This window comes from Desmodus rotundus, chromosome 2, assembly GCF_022682495.2.
Source record: "Desmodus rotundus isolate HL8 chromosome 2, HLdesRot8A.1, whole genome shotgun sequence".
NCBI lineage: Eukaryota > Metazoa > Chordata > Mammalia > Chiroptera > Phyllostomidae > Desmodus > Desmodus rotundus.
Genome location: NC_071388.1, coordinates 55,183,005 through 55,206,050, shown reverse-complemented (window position 1 = coordinate 55,206,050; position 23,046 = coordinate 55,183,005). Strand labels below are relative to the sequence as shown.

Sequence of the window (23,046 nt, the reverse complement as noted above, 5' to 3'; positions counted from 1 at the left end):
GTACAGGAAATTGCAAATCCAGAGAGGAGATTTATACATAGAAATGCATGCCGATGTGCTGCTTAGTTGCAGGGTTCACATTTGAGGAGATCATGCCATGAGCCCACTGAATGAAAGGAGCCATTTTATCACTAAATTATAGTCCATTTGCAAACCATTTCTCACCTGTAGCATTATTTTTCTAACCAGTTATTTACAAAGTTTGTTGTTAGTTATTCTTACATAAGATGCCATGATAGGAACCACTGAAAACAAATATACACAAAGGTGTATACATTACTCAGATGATGATGTAAGACCCCTGGATGCTGCCTTCTCATAAATTAATATTTGGGAGTCCCCTTGGTAATTTCCTACTCTACTAACCAAGGCAGTTTTGAAAGGAATATGGAGAAAAGGGGATGCTGTTACTGTTACTGATAAATTACTACAAGCATACTAGAGGTTGATTCAATGGTATCCAGTAGAGATGAAGATCTTCGTTACCCCGTAAGCTAGCATTTTTGTTTCCAGATACACAGCTTCAAAGGACACATGTGCATAAGAAGCATCACCTCTCAAATGGAAAAAATCTAAATGTCCATTGAAAGGGCAAAGACCAAAAATTGTATGTATTATATCCATAAAATGTAATAACATGCAGTAGCTGAAAACAGATGTAATTTTATGCATTAACATGAATTCTTTAAAATGTAATTTCAAATGAATAAAATGTTTTTTTAGAATTTTGCCTAAATAATATTTATAGAAATCAAGAAAAACAAATAATTTTCTCTCATTTCATATGTATTTGATTACATGTGTACACATATATTTATACATGTATGTATGTATATATCTGATTTTTAGGAACGCATAATTTTATAGGGAAATCCAAGGCAGAATAACCAAAAAGCTATTTAAAAATTCCTAAAACAAGTTCATCCCAGTCTTTGGTCGTCAGTCCTGCCCCAGACTTGTAGGCAAACCTCTCACTCCATTCTCCATCTTTTCTCCAGAGGATGCCATCCGAACACATTGCTGTTTATGGTTTGTGTTATAACAGGTAATATTTCTGTCACTACATAGATTTAAATAAATTGGCAGTCTCTTCCTTTGTACTAAGACAGACTATACTGGTAAGCCTTTTCAATCATGAAAATTTAAGTCATATATCTAACTGTTAAATAATTAAATAAGAAGGATAATTCTGAATAACTAACAAAAATATCTGGGACATGTCCTTCCAAAAGGCCACAGGCAGGGGCAATCGTGGTGAGATTATGATGCAGGTTTTTCTATTTGCTCTTGGCTAAAAGAGCAGAAGACAGTGAGGATAAAGAGGCCCTCCTTTCAGGGGGGTTAGGGGCAGGCAAAGCAGAACAGCCAAGTGCTGAGCACCAAGCCGCAGAGGAGAGGCTCAGTGGGCGAGGGAGAGGGCTAGTGGGAGCTGTCTGCGAAGGAGCAGGCCCAGTGTCTGTGTGTGCTGATATTCATTGGTAAATCTCCTTTTGAGTGCTTTATTCCCACTATGTCATCTTCAAGCCTTGGGTGATGTCTGTCAGGCGCACTCACCTTATATTCTATATTCCCTGGAACCAAGGGAGCGGACGGAAAACCGCAACCTGATGGCAAAGTGAAACGGACACTGACGCTGCTTGAAAAGGCCAAGGGCTTCACAGCACAGAACTGAGGATGTTGTGACCATTTTGAGTAGTAAATGGGGGTCCTGGTTCTCCCATGGAGGCAGGAGGTGTTAGGAGAGGAAGACAGAGAGTACTGTGAAGGTGAAGGGCAGCAGCAACAGCCGCAGGAGAGGAGGTGGGGCCAGCTCCTGGAGTCGCATCACCTGGTTGCTGGAGCACACGCTATTGGGACACCTGAACATCCGAGAGGTCCATCAAGGAGCATTTGTGAGCCTCTTCCTGAGAAAGGAGTAGGGGGAGGGAAAATGAAATCTCAAGTTGGTATCTTCTGGGCCTTTGGCAGGACAGAGGGAGAAACATGAAGGGGGAAATGGAAAGTGCCTAAACTTGACCAAGTCAGATGACCCAGAAAGTCTCCTTCGCAGGTTAAATATTCAAATATTCCATCAGTCAGTCATATGGCCAATCCACATACATAGAAGGGTCACTTTGTATATGTCAAAATATGAGTTTCATTCACTTAGGTTTTTATTTTTTTATTTCAAAATTGGTGTTTTGTAGAAAGTCAAAATTAACTGATCCATTAGGACCATAATTTAAAATACCAGGTTTGATAGTGTTGACAAATTAGTTTATTTAGAATAAAGTGTTTCCAACTGTCCATGACAATATTAAGAAATTTAGCAAAGATATAATTTAATTTAAAAACACCAGTCAGGTTGCCCTAGCCTAGGCTCTGTTGGTTGGAGCATCCTACGTAAACCAAAATGTCGCGGGTTTGATCCCCAGTCAGGGCACATGCCTGTGCTGCAGTTGATCCTACATTGGTCGGGGCACATAGGAGAGGCAACCCATTGATGTTTCTCTCTCACATCTGTTTCTGTCTTTCTTTCTCTCTCTCTCTCCCCCGCCCCCCTTCCTTGCTCTAAAAAAATCAGTAAACATATCCTTGAGTGAGGATTTAAAAAATACTAATCATGTTTATACACCTTTTTTGCAACTCGAATAATGGGAGCTCTTTTTAATCCCAAACAGTGCAAAACAGCAATAATAAAAACAAATCTCTCTTTGCCAAATAAGAAGAACTTAGGCTTTGGCTATCTACAACCTATGAGGGTGACTTTATAATTTTTCGCGACTCTTTATGCCTTCTCGGGCCACTTACTTATTTTTAGAAGTGTCCGGTGTTGCTGCTAAGGCAGTATTCCCTGCGCGTTCAACCTTTGCAGGCCGTGCCACCCAGGGCAATTGATGCGGTGAACAAAATCTCCATGGTGACCTGGTCGGCTACACTTAGAAATGTGAGCTGTCTACTCAAGGTTACAGTGTTTTCCCCCTCTGTGTAGTGTACACTGCAGTTAAGTATCACCTGTATGTTTCAATGAACTGCAAGGTAATTGAAAGTTTGTATTTTCAAATACCTCTGATTCATCAAATCAATTAAAACTGAAAATAAAGATTTTTTTATGTACATAAATAATAGGAGACACACCTTTTTATTGGTTTGTTTTGGGGAGAGAGAATAGATAGAAATCTCAAGAGAAAAATAAAAGAGTTGGTGTTCAAACATTATCAGAGTAAAAAAAATTGTACTTAGAACTGTTAGAAACTTACACATGATAGAATATTTTATCATAGATTCTGGCATGGAAGATTTCTAGAAACTAGAAAAACAAAATAATTCTAATGTAGAGTGAAAATAAAAGTATATATGCTCCAAGGAATATAAAAACAACCAAGTAGAAACAAGACTTTTAAAATGAGTGTTATGTAGTTTCCTTTCTGGTTTTTATTATTTTTAAATTGTTCCTCAGCCACCGAGCAGTATGATGGTTTCTAAGCAGTATGTACCTTGGGTGGCAGCTGCTTCTTCCCCTGTTGTCCGCAGTGATAAAATACAGCACTCGGGAAGCTGAGCGAGGCACTCCCTTCCTCTGTTATTTGTAAGCTCACATGAAGTAGACAGACACCTTCTGAAGTTTTACTCATGCTGTGTTTTCTCACTTTGCTGCAACAAGAAAAGCCTTTTCTTTTGACCTGGCTGTCTTTGAAGAAGTGACTGAGAAACTTCATGGCCTCTAAAGGTAAGAGTAAATGCAGTCAGCTAATAATTTTTTCTTTATAGGATGACTAAAAATATAGAGTTGTAGGAGGAGTATTATAATCAGTGAGGTTGATACTTGAAAACCTATCATTTGTCTCTTTTGAACACTGGAATTTTTAAATCTTTAAACTCCAAGGAGCATGTTGCATTAAATAAAAAAAAAACACTTTGATAAAATGTGAAGGTTAAGCTGTAAACAATGTCTAGTTATCATAAATATAAATGTAGTGAGTTAATAAGAAAAGTTTCATAGCAAAATTTAAAATGGGAATATTTGATGCCAAACACAAGAACAGGTTGATCTTCCAAGTTTAAAGAGATTTGAAGAAAACTTTTCATACATAAGTTAAAAAATGTGAAAGTACAGTTCATCACTTTTAAATTTTCCGTTTGTTGTTTGATCCAGCCATTTGTCATAACGAATTCAACATTTATTATTGGCTAATCCTAAAGTTTTAATGGACTAGAAATACATATTTCTGAACTATGAAGCAAAAATCTTTCAAAATTTCTTTGATAGTAATTATATATGCAAACAGAAAATAACTAATTTAAGCAAACAGAGTAACTGGATACTGGGGCAGAGAGGAGCTAGTAAGTCTTTCCCCCAATCTCTAAAATTGTGTAACTATCATTAGTGTGGTCTTACTTTTCCTACTTCAAAGAACTTCTCAAAAAGACAAGAGATGTGGTTGTTTCTTAGGGTAATGGTTTGCAACCTTATTAAAAGCACATGTGAAGTTATATAAAAATGAAATTATAATGTGTTTTCATTTCATTATCAGAATAAGTCATTAAACTCTAAGCTATAATGAAAAGTTTTATCATGAAGAATTGTGATTAGTATAATTAGTGGAAAACTAACCTAATTACAAATAGGATAACAGAATCCACTGGTTTAAAATATCCTAAATTAAATTAATGGTCCATTCAAAGAAATGTGTATGTTAATTTGCTTCTTTTTTTATCTATAAAAATACACCTTGGGTGCCATGTAAAGTAAAGCAAGGTAACTTTTCACTTTTTGTCAACATTTCATGTACACCAGTCCCTGAGTAGCACTGGGAAAGCTCAAACAAATTGTAAAATATAGACATGAGGCATCAAAATCATTAATTTTAATATGTGTGCTTCATTTTTGTACTGAAGACAAACAAAAAAATCTTGACAAGTTTTTTTTTTATTTAAGATCGACACTAACACTTAGTTCAAAACACTTCATCACTTTATAAAATAAGAGTTACAGAACAACTGTAGCCTGTAAGGTAAAGAGTTGCAGAGTACTTGAAATATTTATAAGCTAGTTATACATTTTTAAAATAGTAGATAGAAATTCAAAGCCAGATGGAAATTCAAAGGAGTTCCTTTTTTATCTGGTGGTCTGAGTCTTTGAAGAAACTTGTGACTAGAAAGCAATACTATGATCAAAATGTGATTAATCTACCAAAACAGCAGTGATGGTCACTAATGATGTGTTCAACACTAAACTTTGAGGTAAAACTTCAGGTAGAAAACTAACACTCCTCTTACTCAAAGTAACATGTGACGTGGGTAAAACATCTGTGAGAGACCCTGCACTACTTAAAAGGAGTAAAAGTGAATCATCCTTTTGAATTAGCAATCATGTTTGAGGGGGCAAGTAGGATTATCACTATTATTTACTTAAACATTGTTGTTCACAGTTTTCTTTAGATATATTTTAAGGCATTATTTATAACATTGTGAATGTTCTCTGGCCCGTGAAACTATCTTGGCGGTGATCATTTTCCCAGGTAATACAGGCTCATTGGACATTTCACACATTTTGTAGGCAGTTCAACTGGCACCACTAAACCAAAGGGCAGTCTGAATACTGGATGCCATCAGAACTGAAGAGATATTTGTGTGGTCTGCAGTCCCCTGGTTTAGTGTAAATAAACACAATTTAAGAACAGATTGGTATCAAACTTTATTTTAAATTTGAGAAAAGCAGGACTTTCCAGGACAATCACAACTGAACAAGAGCTATTCCCAAAGGCTGTTCCAATGTGAACTGAAATCCCAGATAAGAAAGCAAGTGATCTCAGAAAGGGGATCCCAACAGTCTCCACCCACTGAGGCTACTCATGAATAAAGACTTCGGACATGGTCTTCCCTGGACCCCAAGTGCATTACTGTCTCTGGACCTGCTGTGAGGTCTGAGGACCTGCAGGCCTGGGTCAGGGTGCTGGAGCCACTTGCCAGACACTGAAGCCTCCTGCATTTTGTTAGAGTGCACATAGTTCACCTGATAAAATTAGAGTAACTCACTAATCTTTTTATAATGAAATTAACAAGAAGAGAGACTCTCATATTAATTAAAGGGTAATATGTGAATAGTAAAGTAGATAATGAGCATCCAGCTTAAGCTCTATAATTTTAAGATAAGGATGCATTTGTGTAACTACCACCAAGATGGAGAGGTAGAACACTTCTGGCACCTCATAAAGTTTCCTTTCCAGTCGGTAACCATGTTCTTCCACTCCCAAACAGAAGCACTGTTCTGAATTTTTTCATTAGGAACTAGTTTTCCCTAGATCACAGTTTCACTTGTATGCTTCTCTGAAAGTCAATGACAACAGTGTGCTTGGCACTAATGCTGGAGACAAGATGTCTGTTGCCTGTTATTCCTTTTCAGTGCTTGTTGCTACGGTGGCCTTTAGCTCCTCTACCAAATCTGAGGAATGCCACAGAGTCTTCCTCTCAGGTTACTGTTTGGGACCCCATTCAGGCTCCTTCTCAAGAGCAAGAGGAGTTAGTTCTAAAGCCTACATCCTGTGTGTCTGCCCAGATCTAAGAGAAGTTCAGGATGGGGTCCTTGTGGGAACCAGACTGCTACGTTATGGGTATGGAGCTCTATTTTAGTAGAGCCAAGTAACAAGTTTCTTTCCATATGGTCCTAACCCTGAAGCTTGTCCAAATGGTAAATGCCACAGAGCAGTACAAATGACCATCCGTCTTCATCTATTCCTGCCCTCTCCAGGTTAAATAAATAAAGGAATCATCTGCTATTGTTCCTCATTAATGCCACAACTACACACAGCCTTAATGGGCTTACTATTACTAGAAACAGTTTATGTCATTGTCTAAAGGACCAGTCCTTTGATGCCTATGTTCCTTCACCAATTCTTTTTAATCTCCCTCCAAGTGCTCCTCCCGGCTATACCTGAATTCTCTTAATAATGGGGAACTTACTATCTACAAAGACAAGTTGGTCTTTTTCCAAATTTATTTTTTACCAATTTAAAAGATTCAGAAGAACACCTCCCACACAAACACACACACCTTACATGAATCTGAGCATCAGTGCTGAAGAGAGACCATTCTAATCTATTGTGAATTATATAGATGTCATTCTAGCTTTAGTATGTGTATGAGAGTACTTGTTCAGATCTTTGTGCAACTGTTACAAATTTCTTCTTAGAGTAAACCAGAACCATTTTCCTTGTCTTTCCCACTCATCTGTCTTTAGAATAGTCTGAAGTATTTGCCTTTATTGTGGCTGCTCTATTTGAAAATATTGTCATGAAACTGAATCCACATTCATACTCATTCTAAAACTGCACAGTGTTGATAAACTAAATCAATGCACACGGAGAACTTTTTAATCAATGAATTAGTAAAGATGAGAAGTGAAAAACACTGGTAGTCTTTGAAAATACTGGTATCTATTGAGGGAGGTATCCAAATGGCAGTCATATGAGAAGAAAAAGGAAAAATGACAGTACAAAGGATAATTTATATTCTTCAACAAAAAACAATACTTTTGCCTGCACCACTTACTAGGGTTTATGCATAATTTTCCACAGGCTCCAGACTAATACAGAGTAAATAGCAAATCTCCAAATTTCAATCTAAGAGATCATTGAAATAGTAGTATTTTTACCTGGTGTTAACATAGAAAACAGGTGATTCTCTTAAGAAAAAGCCAAACATTATAGAAATCTGTAATTATTTTACCTTTTGTAATTTTGGGTGAGCTACAAAGGAATTCATTTTGTCAAAAAAATTTTGGAATGCTTTTCTACAAAATATTGAAAATTCCAAGCTAAATTAGATATTATATTGCTCTTAAGAAGCTCACAAAATAGTTATAAATATGCTCAGAGTATATAGAATTAAACCATTAATTCTCAAGGTATGCCATCAGACCAGCAGCATTAGCTTACCTGGTAATTTATTAGACCTGCAAATTTTCAAGCCCCGCCCCCACATCAAGTACGAAATCAGAAACTCTGAAGAAGGGGCCTAGAAATCTTGTTTTAACAAGCATCCCAGCTGGTACTGAAGCCTGGTGAAAAATGAGAACCACTGAATTAAACCTAGTCATAACAATATGATTGATAACACAAAATATTCCTGGAAATTATGAGGCACCCTCATAATATTTGGGGAAGGGAGAATATTCCTTGAAAGTCATAATTATGATTCAAAACCTATGTCTCAGGTTATCCTTTTATGAGTAGAGAAAATTTCATTCTTTCTACCATTTCTTTTCCTTTTGTAGTTCATATTTTTTTACTTCTTTGAACGGAAGTTTTACAGGCCTTCAAACAATATATACTTTCTAACATCACGCTTTTAGCCCAAATTACCCAACTTTTCCTCACAACTACTAGCTATCTTCTGCATTCCTTTCTCTGGTTTCGGGGTCACGTGGGGTGACAGTTGCGTAGGAAGCCCTGAAGGAATGCGCAGCAGGAGAAAATCTGCCCACCAAATTAGAAGTAACAAGTACTATTTAAAAAAGTAATTGTAATGGCCTAAATTTACATATAGGCTGGGGTTTTTGTTCACTTGCAGATGCACAGAACCAAAGAAGCAGAGATCCGCCTCATTTTCTTCCTGGAGCTTCAGACCCAGACCGCGGCCTGCACGTCTCACCTTCTAGTCCAGAGAGCCAGGTGTGGCAGCCAGGACACCCTCCGCCGGGCAGCCTCCCTCCTGGTCTAGAATATTTAAGCCAGGTGTTTCTGTTTTTCTACTTCTGTGAATGTTTCCCCTTAAAATGAATACCAACTTGGTTTCTTGCTTTTCGACCAAGGTTGAAGGACTTCAACAACTAACTTACTGTAGTGAAAAAGGCATTATAAACCATGAAATTAAATTTTTTCTTTTATTTATTTCTACTTTGAGGGAAGAAATTTATGTTTATTTTTATTACCACTTCTAGTTTCCTTGCCAGAGTAATGAAACTAAACATTTTTGATTGAGCTGTTTAGCACATTTATCCTCCTTCTGCTCATTGCTCACAGTGCCAACAAATTTATCCTCACAAAATTGTTTAATATGTATGTCGAGACATCGACAGCTATTTAATTAAAGAATATTTATTGAGCACTTGCTAAAATCAAAGCATATAAAAAGCATATAACCTAGTCCTTTCACTCAAACGTTCTGCAACCTAATTGGCAAGACAAAAAAAATGTTGACAAAAAGTGCCAGGCCGTGTACCAAAGGCAGGTAACACACGACTGTGATGTGTGCAGGTGGATAGAAGAGAAAAAGGTTGTTACACTGAGCAAGAGACTTCTGTAATGAGCTGAGAGTTTGTCTTCAACTGAATCTCAGATGGAAGCTGCAAATCCAAGGGAAAGCAAACTACCAACTTGATAATATTGTCTTTGACGTTGTTGCATCTCCAGGTCAATTTGCTGAAAAATCCTATTATTATTAGTTATAGTCACTAGTCATCGTTAGAAGGTAAGCAGTGGTTCAAGCTGTTATAATAATTCAATCAAGATATATCATCTGAATTATATGACACGTGAATAGCAATTTTGTATATATACATATATTATTGTCACCGTGGTATTTTATCCTACAAAAGATTAGAAATACACTTACACCAATATTGAGATGTCAGCACATCTGCTGCAATTTTCAGCTTGTTTGGCATTCTTTCAAACTATAAAGTCTATCTCCTTTATCAAAATCAAATCTCTGTGTTAATTCCCTTAAGGTACAAGAGATTTCTGTTATGCCTGATAGGGTTTAAGCTGCATGCAGCATATGTTCCTGGGAAAATGTTTATAATTGCAGATGCCTTCTCCAGAAACCCACTGGCAGACAAATGTACTTTAGAGACTGGGGAGCTCAGGGAGATATGTAAAAGAGCTGGGAAAGCTAACCCACCATCTTCCATCTGCAGAAAGGATCAGCTGTAATAGCTGACTAGAGTTGATTAACTGCTGCAAGCTGTTTGGGAACGTTGTCAGACAAGGTTTTGCCAAGGATAAGAGTGATATACCAGTGCCAGAGGGCTGAGGTTTGCTGATCACATATGGTCATCACATATTCTTCTTCCATCCATGAATGATGACACACCCGGAGCCAGATGCTTGACATGAATACATTTTCCTTCATACTCAATAGAGATATGAACTCATCGGCTTCAGTTCTGAAACAAAGTCAATTTTCCAAAAATACTCCTGTGGTAATATTTTACAGAAAACAAAAATACGCCACAAATTGGTGAATATTTTACTTCAAAGGTAAAGATAATTTATTCACTTTAAACTAAAAGAACATATTTTTTAAAGCACTGTACATATACAGGATGAATGATCATTTTAAAAGCTTTAGACCACAAATCTGTAAGGGACATATATAAAATGGATTCATATGCATTATGCATTATTTTTTATCTGAAAACCATATGAATTAAGTAAAATTATGAACTTTTGGAAATAGTACATTCTTCAATAAACAGAAAAATATACAAAAATATACAAATTCTCTAAATTGAAAAAAAAGTAAAATTTTAAAATATCATCTATTCTCTTTTAATCAAGTCCACCCAATCACTATTGAAAATCTTTTGGTCCATTAACAATTTATAAATATATTCCCAGGTGTTTGTATGTGTATGTATTACCAGGTGTTTGTGTGTGTGTGTATATAAAAATATATTTTTATATACACACACACACATACTTAAGGTTAAACCTAAGAACAAAACTAATAGCTTCTTTTTCAACATTAGATTAACACACTCATAATAATATTTTATTCTACAAGTGTCAAAGGATAATAATAATTTAGTTACTTATAGGTAAAAGAAGTGAATTAAAGTCTACAAAAAACATGTAAATACTGTTTATTTTGAAGTACAATCGACCCTTGAATAACACATAGGTTAGGCACAGAAAAAATCCACTTACAAATTTCGACTCCCCCAAAACTTAACTACTGATACCCTACTGTTGAATGGAAGCCTTACTGATAACATAGTCAATTAATACAAATTTTGTATGTTACATGTACTACATACTGTATTCTTATAATAAAGTAAGTTAGAGAAAAGGAAATGTTACGAAGAAAATCATAAGGAGGAGGAAATATATTCACAGTACTTATTGAAAAAAATATACATATAAGTGGACCTGCACAATTCAAACTTGGGTTGTTAAAGAGTCCACGGTACATATATTAAATGCAATTGCTGATATCTGCAAACCTGATATATTATGCAGAAGAAATTATTATTAAGCTCTGTATCCAAGGCTGTCTGTCGTTAGATACCCATTCTACAGCATTCATACTTTAGGAGTGCTTTACTTGCCCTGACTCCTGAATATATGATTTGATGAAGTTTAAACTTTCCAATAATTCCCAGTTCATTAATTAATAGCAATGGATGGAAAGGGCCCATTTCCACCATGGTTTATAGGTGGCCTAGGACTAAAACAAAACTATAAGAACAACCAAAAACAAGACACTCGAGTGCAGGAGGTTTTCTCTCGGAGGTAGATCAAATCAAATCAATGCTTTGCAGAGAATAGGGTGAATATAAGAGGAGAAGATAAGGAAGAAAGGTATTCAGAGGTTCCATGGTTTCACTTAAGAATTGTTTCTCCCAGTTTCTTTTTTTTTTAAGGTTTTATTTATTTATATTTAGAGAGAGGGGAAGGGTGGGAGAAAGACAGGGAGAGAAGCATCCCTGTGTGGTTAACTCTCACACACCACCTACTATGGACCTTGGCTCCCAACCCAGACATGTTCCCTGACTGGGAATCAAACCGGTGACCCTTTGGTTTACAGGCTGGCACACAATCCACTGAACCACACCAGTCAGGGCTGTTTCTCCCAGTTTCTAAGATTAGCTTAGTGGTGCCAGTACAACAGAGTGGAAAGCATATCAAAATTGGCTGTAGCACAGCCTGAGGTCAAGTCCCAGCCCAACCATTTACAGACTGCAATTCTTGGGCAACTATTTAATCTCTCTGGGATTGTTTCTTCACATGTAAAACATAATGATATCTATCTCTCTGAGAAATAAATTAGACACTATGTCAAAATATCTGGCACAATGACTACCTCAGTGTAGTCATTAAATAAACAACGGCCATTACTAGATATTACAGAGGTATAATTCCCCTTTCCATTGTAGAATGGGCCTTAACTGTTAGCCTCTTAATTTCAAGACGAAGACTTGATCCATGACACTGATATTTAAAGTCCCTAAACTTAAACCTTAGTCTTGGCCCAATAGTTCTTCCCATACATGTTACTTCTACATAGAGCCGCTGCTAAATCATCATGGATAGCTTCTATGAGGCTTATGTCTTCTCATCCCAAAGCCCTCAAATTCTTTCAAAATAAGAGACCAGACTAACAACAGTACACTACAAAAAAACTGATTCTAATTTTTTATTAAATTTATCAGGATGACATTTGTTAATAAAATTATATAGGTCTCAAGTGAACAATTCTATGATACATTATCTGTATATTGCATTGTATGCCCATCACCCAAAGTCAGACTTCCATCACCATATAGTCCACCGCCTCTACCCTTTACTATCCCCCCAAACCCCTTCCTTTTGGTACCCACCATACTTTGCCTGTGTCTATGAGTTTTTGTTTCTTTGCTTGTGTTGCTTTCAGTTTTATATGCAATCATCTGCTGAGGGACAATTCACTTTCCATGTCTTGGCCACCATGGATAATGCTTCAGTAAGCATAGGGGTGCATATATCTTTGAGAATAAATGTTTTCAAACTTTTGAGGTAGATCCTAGAAGAGGGGTTTCTGAGTCATATGATAACTCTATTCTTAATTTTTAAAGGAATATCCCTACCATTTCCATAGTGGATGTACCAGTTTATATTCCCCCCAGCAGTGAATGAGTGTTGCTTTGTCTCCACAACCTCTCCAACACTTGTTATTACCTGTCTTGTTGATAAAGCCATTCTAACAGGTGTGAGGTGGTATCTCATTGTAGTTTTGATTTGTATTTTCCCTAATAGCTAATAAAGTTGAGAATCTTTTCATATAGGTATTGGCTATTTGTATGTCTTCTTGGAAGAAGTATCTATTCAGGTCCTCTACCCATTTTTTTAATTGGTTGGTTTTTTATTGTTGAGTTGCCTGAGTTATTTATTTTGAATATTGACCCCTTGTGGGAGCTGTTATTTGCAAATATCTTCTCCCATTTGGTTGGTTCTAATTTAAAAACAATAGCCATAATTGTTAAAATAGGTTTTATACTACCTTAAATCATAAATTATTTTTGGAAAATATATTTTTTTGAATCTTAAGAAGAGGCCACATGCTCACTTTTATCAATAATAAGATTTGAATAAAGGAATGATATCAGCTTTACCTCCACTTCAGTATATACAAGGAGAATGAAGAAAATAATGTAACTTTCAATTTTCTGGGTTTGTGACGCCCAATCAATGCCAAATATTAGTAGTGACAGTTACATGTGAGTTTATTATTGTGGAAAGAGAATAAAGTAAATTTAAAGGTGAAATGGAAAATTAAATATTAGAATAACAATGACCAGCATTATACATGTTCATGACTTCAAGTACTGAATGTCAAATCTAAAGTACACACAAATAAAATTCATTCTAAAAATATATTTTAAAATTTTCTTTAAGAACAATTTGTATTGTCTACTTTTATAGTCATTTCATGATTGTGTGAATACTTTATGCCTTGTAAATTAACTTAATTTCTAATCATATAAGGCAAATTTTACCACGCATTTAGTGGCATAACTGTTATTCTGCTAAATTTATATTTTGTCAACATCAGCAGGCTTTTTTTCCCCTAGTCCAAAGGAAAGTGTGAATGAGATAATTTTCCAGAATATGCCCTTTCAGCTGTAACAAAGACTTATCCTCACTGTGGGGCATGAGCTGCCGCTTGACAGAGAGTCAAGTTAGGCGGAGCTGGGAGGAGAGGCCAGACATTCAGATCCTTGTTTTGTTTCATTTCTTTAAAAAAAAAAAAAAAAAGTAGGGAAGTAGACATTTAAAACCTCACAGGCATTATTATTCAGAGATTGTTTAAGAATCTTCTCAAAGCATTGTTTCCAGCAGCTACCCTTTTATTCCATTAACATAGAAAGAGAACAGTTAACCACAGTTTCTATTTATATTTTGGGCAATACTACTGACTTAGAATTGTCAGGGTTCTTGTAATTGTTTTTATTTTCACTTAACAAAAAACATTTTCCTTTCTTTTTCATTATAAAATGTGAGCTATATTCAACTCTTTTGGTAATAGAGAACATGAAAATCACCTACACATAGTCTAGTAAACAGCTTAATAATATCTCCAAAAATATTCAGAGTTGTGATGTAATACTTTTTATTTCCTTTACGTCCTCCTTTAACAGTTAGAACTCATCATTATACACCAGCAGGTGGAGCTTCTCGGAAGTAAGTATATTCATTCTCTACTTATTTAAGCTGTTGAAAATGTTTCAGATTTCAGAAGGTTCTTTCCATCTAAATATTGTATAAAGAATCAAGTTAAATGTTTAGAATAGTTTTAGGTTGAAAATAGCATGATTTTATTTTATTGTTTTAAAATAAACATTGTAAGTAAAATTATTAGTCTGACATAAATAAACCGAAAAGCATAAAACTCTCTACACCTTTGGTGATATGGCCATAGGAATATAACATTATTTTTAATCTTAAAATTTTTAAAAAATGTGATGATTCCATGGTTCCTAATTTTTACATTTTCTTAAAAATTCCTGAAATGAAAATCAAGTTTGAGATTAAATTTTTAAAAATCCATGAAAACAAGTAGGACTAACAGAATGCAAATTAGTTGAATGTTTTTTGTTCTTCATATACTATATTATTTTTAAAATATGTCAAAATTGAAATGGATAGCATGCAGTTGTAGATACATTACCAGACAGATTTTAGACAAAATTCTATCATATGAGTTGTCCCAATAAATTTCATATCAGTGACACAATTATTATTTGAGTATTAGATTATTCTTTATAGCATTGCTTCTTAGTTGAAAAGTGGAATTGTATGTTTCCAAGTAAATCACGTATCTAGTATCAACATTTATTAAATGCACATCTTTGTTCTCTGAGTTTACTTTGATTTCCATAGAGAAGTCCTCAAATTTTAGAGCACAGTAGATTTGTGTGAAGAAGTTACCATACTCTTAATAATGAATCTGTCACTATGTTTTTAAATAACACTATCCCTTTTATTTATTTAAAGGTATGATACTAAGCATTAGCATTACTTTGAAGAATTTTCTTTCTTGCCCCATCAGTGATACTTGGCACTGAGACCTCAAACAAATATGAGATTAAAAACGGCTTAGGACAAAGAATATACTTTGCCGTGGAGGAAAGCATCTGCTTCAATCGGACTTTCTGTTCCACGCTGCGGTCTTGCACTCTGAGGATCACAGACAACTCGGGTCGAGAGGTGATCACAGTAAACAGGCCCTTGAGGTGTAACAGCTGCTGGTGCCCTTGCTACCTGCAAGAGGTCAGTCAGTCATTGGCTCGGTGCGCTTTTTTTCTCCTACCTTTGAAAAGATTACCAATTATTTCTTTAATAAGTGGCATTCATCTGGAGCTATGGGGCAATTAACATTTCAATTGTTTGAATTAGTAGTTGCCCCTTTAGAATCTGAATAGCTTGAGGATTTGGTAAGTCACTGAAATTTTTTTCCTTTCCAACCAAAAAAAAAAAAAAAAGGTAGTGGCTTCTATGATGTTAATTGGTGAAGACAGCTCATGCATCATGTAAATGAGACACATCTTCCTGAATCTTGTTATTAGCATGTAATTGTAATATCTATGAGTTTCACCATTAAGCAATCTACCCTTTGTCCCTTTGTCCTCTCTAGCTGTAGCAAAGTTCAGAAAGTGCCAAGTGATACTGAACTCTTCCACGATGTTCTCTCTTGGTTAGGTAATATTGTTTAGGACAGAATGTCTCATTGTAGTCACTCATTTATAACAAACATCAAGGTTTGGAAATGATAATGTTATTGTTCTACAGGGAATCATTCAATTATTTTATTTTAATGTAGAATAGATTCCATTACTTTTTAATGGACCTGTAATAATAACTTTCACTGACGTAATACAGGTGATAAATAACATTTACTTAGTTTTATGTCTTTATATCATGACATCTCTATGAGCTGGAAAGAATAGGTTTTACTATCCACATTTTGCAGTTGAGGAAACAGGCTTAGAGGGTGGAGGTGACTTACCTATGATCACATATCTAGGAAATATAAATGGGACTTGGTCCAGGTCTCTTTATTCAAGCCCAACTTTCTCTGTGAAGGGCCTGTGTATAAGTAAGCTAGAAAAATGGAAATAAATATTAACAGAAAGAGGATAAATAGGGAAGCTTATTCTCCAACTATTTATGGCTAATCCCCTGCCTTAGTGATAAGATAGCTAAGGTACTTACACGTGGAGCCCAAGAATTCCCATCCTCCTACTGCGAATACTTAAGATCTAATATGCCCCAACATATGCCCATTTGAATATTTCTGATAACTGATGTTTTAATTTATAGTAGCCAGTATCACATAAATTAAGCATAAGACATATCCAGACACCCATTAATAATTTTTAAAAATTGATCATAACCAAACCAATAATTTTAAAAGTGATCCCAGAACAATTCTATATAATTTTAAGCAGCTTTGTTGAAACCACATGATAGACATACACATAAGACTATAAACTCAATAAATAAGAAAAGACAAAATGAGACCTAATGGTGGTTAGTTTGATTGAAGAGCCAAAATTTTTATGATGTGCACCCCCTTCCAGCTTATTTTACGAGGGATTGATTTGGCTACCTAAACCTATTGAAATACAATACGATGAAAAATAAAGAAATTCGAATGAAGGGTAATGGGTAAAATACTAACGTTTGAAAATGCAATTGCTAATCTTTAACACTTTGGAAGAAGTTAAACAATGATTATATTGGTGTGCAATAATTGTAACTCTGCAGGAGCACGTGCTTCTAATTGAACACAGAGAAGCCAGAAGTTAACAGTCTGAAGAGGGAAAAAATTTTATGCATACTTAATAATTGATAAATGAATATTTAAAATAGATGTGTGTTGTAGCAACAACTGAACAGAAGTAGGTACTGAGTTCCTCATGGGAAACAGCTTCCCATGCTTGACCAACTGTTGTACTTGGAACAAAAATGGCAAAGAGGCCAGTGTCCCAGGGTCAGAAGGCAGGTCTGGGATAGGTTCTCTTCAGGGAAGTAACATCCAAAGACTTGGGCTTTTAGTGCATAGTGCTAAACATATACAGTGAATTTCTTAGTTTTTATAAAGTCTGAAAAAAATATTGCTTTGCTTCCTTAGAAGCAGATATTTAAGATTATTTGTAGCATAAAAATAATTTCATAAAAGTGTACTGTTTGAAAGTAAATTTACATTATAATAAAACTAAAATACAATAACCTTAGAAATCTTATTTGATTGTTACCTCTTCATACAGTTAGAAATCCAAGCCCCTCCTGGCACCACAGTTGGTTATGTTGCACAGAAGTGGGACCCCTTTCTGCCTAAATTCACAATCCAAAATGCAAACAGAGAAGATATTTTGAAAATCGTTGGTCCTTGCGCAACATGCGGCTGTTTTGGCGATGTGGATTTTGAGGTATGATTGACAAAATGAAGTTTTCACTTAGGTCTTGATTTTTTGGAATGTAATTCAATTTTTTTAAATGTTCAAGACATAAAAATATCTCCGGAATAAATGTGTTATTATAAATATAGAAATACATTATTAGAAAATAATATATTTATGAATAATGTAATAAGCCACCCTTGTACATGCTGATAGGAAATCATAATTTCAAAAATACTAAGTCCAAGAATTTTTTAACATACTATAAAAAGTTGATTTATGTGTCAGTATAGCACCCAAAGTATAAAACAAATATATATAGTTTAGAATCATATAAATTACATCTTCTTTCCTATACCCCTGGTGGCAATGTACTCCAGTTCAAATCTCATCTCAGAAGCATATTCCACTAAAATATCACTAATTTAAAAGTCATGTTCATAAGACTTAATAACTTTGTTTTGTAAAACAATCTCTCACATAAATGTATTTGCATATGTTGAATGTTAAAAAACAATAGGTATCTGCAAATTTAATCTGTATCACTATGAAGTATCTTAACAGCTTCTCCTAGAAGTACATCTTAGGCAGAGGAGATGGTTTGATTTAAATTGTATATTCATTTTTTATTCTTTCATTCATGTACATCCATCTAGGGCATTCAGTTTGTAGAATTTTAGGGAACACCATTAACATTGAGTATGATGTAAATTTTGCAAAATGGGCTGTACTAACTCCACCCCACTCCAAGAGGACTTGGCGTGGCTCTCCTAAGAGTAAAGTATAAAAATATGCTCTATAATCAAGGAGAACTTAGGCATAGAATTTTAGTATTCCTGATACAGGGATGTCCTAAGTAACTTTCTCTATTTTCTATCTTCTACTGGCATGCCAAAAGTGAAAGTTTTTATTGAATCACTTTCTGCTTTTGAATGGCAAACAGGGCAAGCAAATGAATAGCTGATAAAGTTTAATTGTGGACTTATTCTAGCTGAGGAAGATAATAGATTTTCTTTTATTAAGGTCAAATTAGCCTGAATTTCCTGTGTGATATATTAGGGCTTTTTTAATGCAAAAATAGGACTTATCTTTGGTTATGATGGAATGATCTAGTAAACATCTAAGTATAATGTAAAAATGAGATTAAGCAATGGAGCAATGGTTAGTAATATTTAAATGTTTGTAAAATCTTAGCAGTAAAATTTAAAAGTTATCAAATTATACCTGCAAGTGAAGCTAATTCCTTGTAAAACCTTTCTCAAACATTTTCTCCTTTTCTTTCTTGTTTTAATTAACAGTTACAGATGTCCCCCATTTCTTCCCTTTGCCCACTCCCACCCAGCATCCTCCCACCCCCACTACATTGTTGTCTGTGTTCATGGGCCCTATGCATATATGCACATACTCTCTTTGGCTAGTCTCTTCCAGTCCCTCCCACCCTCTCCCCTCTGAGATTTGTCAGTCTGTTCCATATATCCATGTTTCTGCTTTTATTTTGTTTGTCAGTTTATTTTGTTCATTTCAAAATCTGGACCTGTAGTAAAAAGGAATTTACCTTCCTGGTTGGATCACTAACTGAAACTATGTTCCTGCTGCCATCTAGTGGTCATATGGGTTTAATTACTTATTGCAATTATATTCTCCTTTGTATATAAAAAAAAATTGTGATGGATTAGAAAACTGTCAGAAAAGCAAAATTCCTGAAGAATGAACTGCAAAGTTAAATCTACAAGCTTGTGCTTATATAAAGGAATGAACAACATCATATTGTCATAGATATGATGATAAAATAATTCATATCTCTCAGGAAGTAAACACGTGAAGAAGTCTAAAACCATCTACATCCCCTTCAAATTTTATACCTCTGATTTTCTTCTTAAAGGTGAAGACCATCGATGAAAAGCTTACAATTGGGAAGATTTCAAAATACTGGTCCGGGTTCGTAAACAACGTCTTCACCAATGCCGACAACTTCGGGATCCACGTTCCTGCCGATTTAGATGTGACCGTCAAAGCAGCGATGATCGGTGCTTGTTTTCTCTTTGTAAGAACGTAGCTGATTTATCTCTCTCCTTTTCAACTGCCAATTGCAAACACACAACATTTACCCCAAAGAGTAGCTTTGGCATAGAAGCCTGCTTTAGGACCAGCATTCTTCGCGGGGAGGAGGCAGGAGCCTGCATTCGTGTCACTTCATCAAAACCTGAGTTTCCCTTCTCGTTCAACTTCAATTTAGATTTTTGGCTTATTCTCACATTCACTGTAAACATAAATATCCCTATTATTTATCCCGGATAAAATTCAGGACAGTTTCATTGCTTATCAATGAGGTAGGTGATGTTCAGAATGTGAAAAGTGCCATTTTCTTACCCTTCTGATAGGTACAGAGATACGGGAGATGATAGATTTGCATTAATATGTTCCAGTTTCCATACTACAAAGACTTTATGTCTCTGTCCTTTCTTTCCAACTTCCAACTTCATTAACAACATTTTCCTCCTTGGTGTGGAGGTTGGTGATAGAAAAACAGAAGTCTAACAATATCCGTGCCAAAGGATTGGCTGTCTCCTGTCCCGATGTCGCCTCCAGCATCTCATTCACTGCCCAGCGTTCTCAGCGCACTCACAAAAATTCATGCAATTTAAAAATAAACCTACATCCTACCTCTCATATTTTCCTGTTCTTCAGGGTTTTAGGACCCTAAATCTTATGGTTATATTAATGCATGCTGCTGTGGGAAAAATAATAGGCCCTGTTTACTCAGTCTCTTGTAAAAAACACCTGGGAGATATATTAACTAAAAATAATTCCCTAGTGACATCAATGATGGCTACTTAGTTTATTACAGAATAAATAATTACATATGTATTAGAGAGAGAGAGATTATTTCTTCTGAAATTTAAGAGGAATTATTTTGACTTATTGGTTCCTTGTGATAGGTAGAAGGCAGAATTTGTACGTGTAGAGTGCCAGGTTTTTATCCTTGCTAAGTGGTCACTTACCCTCAATTCCCATTATCGTGTACAAATATAATCAATTCCAGTCATTCTTGCCAGTCACCTAACATTGCTTTCATTCCCTGTTCTCTCTTCATCTGAAGAGCTGAGGAGCTGTCAGTCTGTCTTCATCAGGGCTGTCAGTCTGCCAGTTCCCGCTCACCCTTTCCATTGCCATCACTCTGCACTTCAATGCCAGTCTCTCCAAGTACACACATGGGTGCACGCCACACACACACTCTCTTCCCCAAACTTTAATTTGGCCTTTTCGATTTCTGTACTGAGAGTGTGCATTAAAAAAGAGGTCATCTTTAATCTGCCCTACCCACCCCTTTTAGGTAGCGGGCTGACAGTGATCATGTTCGGTCAGCAGTCCCCCTGCACTGTGAATTCGAGCAGCACCGACCTGACGACACCCCTGAAAGACAACTTTGAACTCCAGAGTCTGAGGGAGAAACATGCTCACTGAGAATATCTAATGACACCCACCCATTTCTTTTTTTCCCTTTTTACCACAATATTAGAAAATAGTTGCACTTTTTGCTAACATATCTTTTAAAAATTTCTCACATGTATTACCAACATAAATTACTGACATTATATATAAATTGATAGGAAGAATTATGTTTTTAATTTTCAAATACTGCTTCCACTTTATTGCCTTGTTGTAAGAGACTTTAAAAAGCTGCTAGTGTGAGGACGTTCCCTAATCCAAACAGCAAAATTCAGAAGTATATCTAATTTTTGTCCTCCCGTGGTTCAAGCCCACCCCCTCACCCACAGCTCTAACCTCTTGCCTCCTGCGTGCCCTCTGGTATAGTTTTCAGTACCTCCTCAGATAACTCTCTAGTTACTGACCAGAGTCCACGATGACACAGCTAATTCTTGTTCAAAGACCAGTGTCTATTACAGCCTCCTGCACTGACCCAGAATGTCCTACAATCTAATTCTGAAGCAAAGCCTCGACCTCCCACATTTTGACTCATAATACCATACTGGTTCAGATAAGGTTTTCAATTCCTTGTGCTCTGAAAATCAGACATACACGTGTCATAAAATTTACAATTTTTACAACATTTTTCCCCTACTGGAAAAATAAACCACATGTTGCTGGAGCAACACAAGGAAAGATGACTGCTTTAAGTTATCAAAGCTTACATGTGATACTCTTGATCTTATATTGTTGCCTTTCTGTAAATTCACTTACATTCAGTTTACTTCTTTGTAGGATTTTATGTTCTTTGAACATTCACTGGCTGGATTATAACAAGCAAGATGACAAAAACAATAAAATATGCAAGAGATATTTCAGTAAGTAAAAGGCAACTTTAAATGATTTCTTTCCCTTGAAGATGTTGACATCTGATGCTAATTCTCTCTCATTTTCTTTTAGAAACCCTTGGGCTTTGGATTTCATTTCTGAATGGTTTGAGTATTTACTCATTTGTAACAAAATGTTAATTATTATATTTAATAAAGTATAACACAATGAAGCAATGATTTGGTTGTGAATGCATGAGAGCTAAAAACAAGATTACTGGCTCTAGCGTAAGGTTACTTTGAGAGAGTATTATTCTTCCCTTTATTCTTTTGAAGTTATTGCACGGGTAAGCTTGAAAGATGAGAACTGAGGCTTGCAGCATCACTGATGAAAATTCAATGTTTAGAGAGTACTTTGAAGTTTTTCTGGTACCAAAGCTGGTTACTAATCAGAAGAACTGGATTCTAAAATATTTTTTCATAAGCAGTCTTTTTATTTTTACTTTATTAATCTGCTTATTGTAACAAGACATTTTTATTTTACATTGGAAAAGCTAAAAATTGGTTACATAATATGTTTAAGGATGAGAAGGAAGATAGAGGAAATCAATTTAACTGGTATCACCTGCAGTTGGGAGCAAGCACGTCAGGGGTGGGAACTCAAGTCCTGTAAATAATAGGCATCACCTGTGTGCTGGTCCTGTCTCTCAACTTGCCAAGCAGACTTTCTGAGAGTCCTCAGGTCTCCCATTTGCTACCTTGCAGAGCCGTGTCGATGCTTTGGTATTTGCAGCATTTAGTTGACGCACAGTATTTCCTCCATTTCCCCTTGATCTGTTTTAACTGAAGTGTGAGTGATTTCTGATCATTTATAACAAGCTAAAGGAGATGGAGATTTTTAAAGCTGCTGCATAGTAACTAATAAAATGGAGGAAAAGAGTTACCATTTGTGAGGGCTTCTTATACTCCAGGAACTAGGTTTCACATAAATTCAAAATGATATGGAAACAAAGGAAAATCAGGTGGTAAGTGGAAGACCTGCGCATGTCGCGTATGTTCTTCCCAAGGATCATGCTCTTTCCATAGCTCCGTCTTGTCCTCTACTTCTGAGTTCTAAAATGAAAGATGTTTGTAACTGATGGCATA

At 35.7% G+C, this 23,046-nt stretch overlaps 1 protein-coding gene across 1 annotated transcript; it reads left to right on the top strand.

Moving 5' to 3' along the window:
* Window positions 1-3,696: 3,696 nt before the first annotated feature.
* On the top strand, window positions 3,697-21,907 carry LOC112301012 (phospholipid scramblase family member 5). Its single transcript, XM_024556356.2, has 7 exons — window positions 3,697-3,709; window positions 8,551-8,714; window positions 14,381-14,423; window positions 15,292-15,512; window positions 17,513-17,674; window positions 19,527-19,688; window positions 21,869-21,907. Exons 1-7 carry the CDS (start codon window positions 3,697-3,699, stop codon window positions 21,905-21,907), a joined length of 804 nt encoding a protein of 267 aa, XP_024412124.1.
* Window positions 21,908-23,046: the final 1,139 nt, after the last annotated feature.